General features: G+C 43.4%; 1 gene segment (V, D, J or C); it reads left to right on the forward strand.

Moving 5' to 3' along the window:
* Window positions 1-1,484: 1,484 nt before the first annotated feature.
* Window positions 1,485-2,055, forward strand: LOC111140297. The segment is given in 2 exon segments: window positions 1,485-1,533; window positions 1,733-2,055. Coding segments are annotated over 2 exon segments (372 nt in total).
* The last annotated feature ends 3,605 nt before the right edge of the window (window positions 2,056-5,660 follow it).

Raw genomic sequence — 5,660 nt, forward strand, 5'->3', positions numbered from 1 at the left:
TTAAATATAAAGCCTCATGAGGCTGAAAATAGGAGCTCGTGCAGTGGTGTTTGGGCAAGAGTGGTAATTATTGTGGTGATCTGAAACTCTTGTCCCATAAATCGTGTGCCCACTGTATCTGTTTGGATCCAATACTAAAGAAAATACTATCTCCTTTCTGAGATTGTCTGCTGCTGGGATCCACCCAATCTTAAAATCTGGTGTGTCAGGGATGCCTGGGTGGCTCAGTTGGTTGTCGACTGCCTTCAGGCTCAGGTCATGATCCCGGAGTCCCAGGATCGAGTCCCACATCGGGCTCCCAGATCCACAGGGAGTCTGCTTCTCTCTCTGACCTCCTCACTCATGCTCTCTCTCACTGTCTCTCTCTCAAATAAATAAATAAAATCTTAAAAAAAATCTGGTGTGTCAGACATTTCTGGTTTAGGACGAACAGCTCTGTCACACAGTTAATTGATGTGCTGTGGACAGGTCTACTGGGGCCTGTGCTATGCTGGGAACTACTTGTTGAACAGTGAATAGGTTGTTTGTGAGAAGGCCCAAGTCTTGCTGAAGAACCGGGAAGTCTATACTATGAGTATTCCTCTGGGCTTGCCAGAGTGTCCACAATGTCCTTCCTAGGCACAGATGCATGTACCACCAAATTATAGGAGAGGTCATAGGGCCCACTTGCATTGAGACCTAAACCTGATACAGTCCCTCCTGGCTCTGCACCCACTCTACACTAGTGACTTCAAAATTAGCTCATAACCAAAATGGTATAGCTTATCCAAGTGTGGAATGTGTTGTCCCAACACTCAACACTCAACAAGGTAGTGTGCTTCAACCTCAGTGGTCAGAGGTACAAAATGCAAGCACTTGTCCTTTACTCTGGAGAGGATGTCCCCATATTCCTCAGATATCTGGACCCCTGACATAGCCACCAAGATGGGGGCCCCAATGAATTTTTGTAGGGTTCGATTGCACTGTTGGAACACATGTGTTTTTGCAAGTAGGTGAAGTCCTCACCACTTCTCGCTCATGGTGTGCAATTAACAGGATGTAATTGACAGAGTATGGCCTGGTGGGATGCTCTGGGGGATGTTTATACAACGCACTGCAGCAGAGAGCAGGGAGTTATCATAGTCATGGGCCAAGACTGAGGATGTGACTAGCTCTTCACTGCAGGTGACAGCAATGTCCACCAGAGGACTGCATTAGATCATATGCCATGCCCCCTTCTGGTAGACCTTGTAGTTGGCCAAGCATGGGGTAAGCACTTTCACAACCTCCACATGCCCAGAAGAGGGAGATAACATACCCAGAGGAGACTGGGTCCTGGTGGGGGGATACTTCTGATAAATTTATTATTGAGTATTTTAAGCAATACGAATGCCCCATAATTTGCATATATTCTTCCTCTTAGATCTGAAGTGTTTCTGCCTCTCAGAGTCTTAGAATCTCTGGGGGTGTGGCAGGAACACATTGGACCCATTGAAAGCAGCAAGATGGTGACTCCATCACAGCTTCTTGGCCTTCTGCTCCTCTGGGTTCCAGGTGAGAATATTTACACAAAGCAGATTAAAGTGGGGGTATGATTTTCATGCCTGATTTTCTTTCTTCATTGGGAATCCTTCCATAGATGAATTTAGCATATTTTAAAAATAAGTAGTATCATATGTCCCACCTAACTAGATTCTGGTGACTTCCATGTACATATCCTGAGGCTCTGCCAATGTTCCCTGTGTGGTTTCAGCCTCTCATGGCAAGATTGTGCTGACCCAGTCTCCTGCCGTCCTGTCCATGGCTTCAAAAGAAGGAGTCACCATCACCTGCGGGGCCAGTCAGAACATTAACAAGTGGTTAGTCTGGTATCATCAGGAGCCAGGGAGAGCTCCTAAGCTCCTGATCTATGCAACATCCAAGCTGGAAACTGGGGTCCTGTCGCGGATTAGCGGCAGTGGGTCTGGGACAGACTTCACCCTAAGAATCAGCAGCCTAGAGCCTGAAGATGCTGGGACCTACTACTGCCAACAGTCTAACAGCTACCCGCCCACAGTGTTACAGGTCAGAGCATAAACCACCATGGAAGCAGATGTGAAGGGCTAGGCTGCCCCGTTGCTCCTCTGATGCCTGCAACTGCTCAGACAGTTTCTCAGAGGCAGCCACAATTTGGAGATTATGGGAGCTTTGGGAGAATGGCAAGGAGGATCCCCGGTCTCCTGACTAACTCCCTTTACCCCAGATCATTATACTTGAGGAGTGTGGGTGATGGCATCCTCTGGGGTTTGTACAGCAAAAGAGAAGCCACTCTAGGTATTCCAAGTAGGAATTGCTTCCTGTAGGGAAGCAATGTCTAAATATCACTCTTCAAAGGCCTGGGGATATAGTAATAAGGGAAGCAGACACTAGAAACGGTGATTCATCAGTGATACCCCATAAGTCAGAGAATTTATACCATTGGAGATACAGGCTGCCTAGCCACGTGGTCCTCAGACCTGTCTAAGAGGGCCAGGGATGGAGGGGATGATGCCCTAACCTCGGCAGCCCCTCCCCAGGTGATTCTCCAGTCCCTCACTTATCACTCATCTGCCTGCAGGTACTGATTAAACGCATTGTTTCCTCCTCTTCTGACCTCCAGATCTAGGGTAAGGTGCCTTGTGAGCAACTCTCTAGGGAACCATAGAGGAAAGGAAGCTCAGGAAAATGTGCTTCCAGAAGTGACGGTGGTGATGGGGAGTTGACAGAAGTCAGCCTGGGATGGTCACTGTTTTTACATCTCTCAGCAGTTGGCCAGTTAGGGGAAGGCCCCAGAATATGTTTGAATATGCTTCTAGCTATCAACATTAGGTCATAACAAGAAGATATTGTTAAGTGACTGAGGGAACAGATGGGTTGAGGAAATTGTGTCATGTATATAGAAATAACCTGACAATGAAGGACTTTTGTGATTGAAAAAAAAAAAACAAAAACTAAATGTGGGGGAAGCATTGTTTTTTCTTAATATAAGAATACCTTGTTGCTTAAAATTCTCTATAAATGAGAGCATCATCAACAACCCTGAAAGTCTGTGACAAATGCGAAATAGCTGTCTCCACCTGATACCTAGTCACATGGCTCTCCATTTTAACAAGATGGCAGGAGAGCTGTGTAAGGTTTAAGATGCTCTGTTATAGAGCATTTTTACTTCCCCTAAACTAGTCTTTCTTTAATTTTCTATTTTCATTTAAGACATTTCTATTAAAAGCCACCTGTTAAATTAAAGCCACATCTCAAAAATCCCTCCAAATTTACTTTCTAATTCACACAAAATTAAATTACAAGACTCTTTAGACTGTATATTTGGAAAAATATAATTATTTGGAAACAACATGATCACATAACCTAAAACAATAAATATGATAATGATTTGTAGAAATTTAAAAATTACAAAGTCCAAATTATATACAATTCTGTCAGAATGACTGGACTTGGATTTGCTTGTTTTGTGGTTTCTGTACCCTCCTACAGCTTGCCATGAGAATGATGTGTCATGGGAGTCACCACACTCTGTCTTGGCCCCAGATCAACCACAATCCGTAGGCTAGAGAACCATTCATCTTCCTGCAGAAGAACCACATAGATGAGCCCTGTGTGCATTATTCAAATTATTGTCAACATGAACATCCATGACTATAGACACAAATGTTTAGTATGAGAAGCCACTGAGTTTTTGAATGGTTTGTTAAAATAGTGTGTAAAATCTGACTAGTACAATTTTTATACATCTCCACATAGAAATTGACAGGTTTTATTAAACACGATGGCATAAAAAGGAATACTTGGAAATCCATTCATAAGAAGATACAAAACAAAGAAATGTTTTTAAAAATATTTGATTTAAAAGTGTAAAATTCGCCCCACTGTAGAAACATCTAACTGAGATTACTTTGAGTAATAGTGACAAATTGTGTAGATCATTCAGACTTATTAAATGTGATTAAATCTAAAGTTCATTCATATATATTCATTCATATATATGTGAATGTATGTCCATATGCATATATATGTATAATATGCATACATGTAGATACAATTCTCACAATCAACTAACACCTCCACCAGGCTGACACATGCAGAATATCCAGTTATGTCCCTGCACTTGGTAAACTGATGCCCCAAGCAGCTCTGACCCTGCACTCTCTTCTACAGTGATTGTGGTTCGCTGAAAACTGCAGAAAATGTCTGTCATAGGTGACTGTTAGACATTCAAACGGTTACCCAGTTCCTGCTATTCTTGCCTACAGAATCTCTTCTTGAACTGCAGAGTCATGGCTGTGGATGCCAAGCATAAAACCCAAGGGAGAGACACAACTTCTCACACAGAGCTAACAAGGACACAGAACCCCTGATAGCAACTGTTTACACATTATGAGGAAGCCTCTATATGGGAAGGAGTCTTCTGAGCATCACAGGAAAAAGATAATGTAGAAGCAAACATTACAAAATGAAACATTATTGTTCTGTCCCATCCTCTTAGGAAGTGCTTCTCTAAGAAATTTCTTTATTGTTATGGAGTATGTGTGTGTATCTATTCATCTGAATGTCTGTCTGTGTGTCTTTCTGGGAGAGAGAGATAGAAGTATGACCGATACTCACCAAACTGTAACAAATGGTTACCACAAATGGCATCCTCACTTCGAGAAGCATAAATTCTGTCTTTGTCCCTATTCTCTTACCCAGGAATATGATTCTCTACTTGCGAGTGAGAGATTCTTTCCTACCCCTGTAGGTTTTTTACATTCATCTTCACATAGAGTATAATACAGGAGGACCCAGGATAAGTTTCATTCATTTTAAATCATTACTGAATTATTTTAAACCATTAACCTAAAAGGCCAAACCCCAGAGACTCCTGAACCATCTCCAGATCATCCTGGGAACCGTAGATCGCTGGCCAGTCAGCTGGTGTGGGAGTGGGACCTGTTTCCTCCTGGACATTAGCTGACAGGAATCCAAACAGGATGACCTTCACCACCCATAAATGGACTCTGGACACTCGTGTCTGTATCGTCAGGTTTCTGGAGCTTTCTCAGAAGGCAGGGCTATGAGCACTGTGTCCTGCCACAAATCCTGATTATCACAGGGAGATCCTGCTTCCCACAAGGCAGTAGGGAATTTGTCTCTGTTAGTTTCCCTGTAAACACAGAAGACATTTTAAGTTACTGCACTCCCAGGAGAGGGCCCTGCACCCTGCCTTTTGCTCCTTCCACTCTGCCACACCCACCATGGGATTTGCATATTGTCCCCTGGGGAGGACCTTACCTTGGAAGTCTGACATAAAGGTCAGCTCTGAGCTTGTGTTTACTTACTAGGACTCAACAGTTCAGCTTCTCAAAATGAGGTTCCCATCTCAGCTCCTGGGGCCACTGATGCTCATCCTCTAGAGGGTGATAATTTGCAGTTCTTTGCAAAAGGGGACCCATTTCAATCACAGGTCCCAAGAAGCTACTCAACAGAACTTCTGTTGGAGAAACTCCCTCTGCTGGGTGGCTTCATCTCAGTTCTCAGGCAAGGATAAACTCATCTTTTCTCAGAAAAACTTCCATTTGGGCTCAGTCAGGACACAGGTCTGTTGTCCATCAACTTGGCCAAAGCGCTATGAGTTTGAGCTGTTTTGCTTGAGAAAATTTATAGATCAAGTT

Source organism: Enhydra lutris, unplaced genomic scaffold (genome assembly GCF_002288905.1).
Source record: "Enhydra lutris kenyoni isolate GAN:26980312 unplaced genomic scaffold, ASM228890v2 scaffoldscaffold443, whole genome shotgun sequence".
Taxonomy (NCBI): Eukaryota; Metazoa; Chordata; class Mammalia; order Carnivora; family Mustelidae; genus Enhydra; species Enhydra lutris.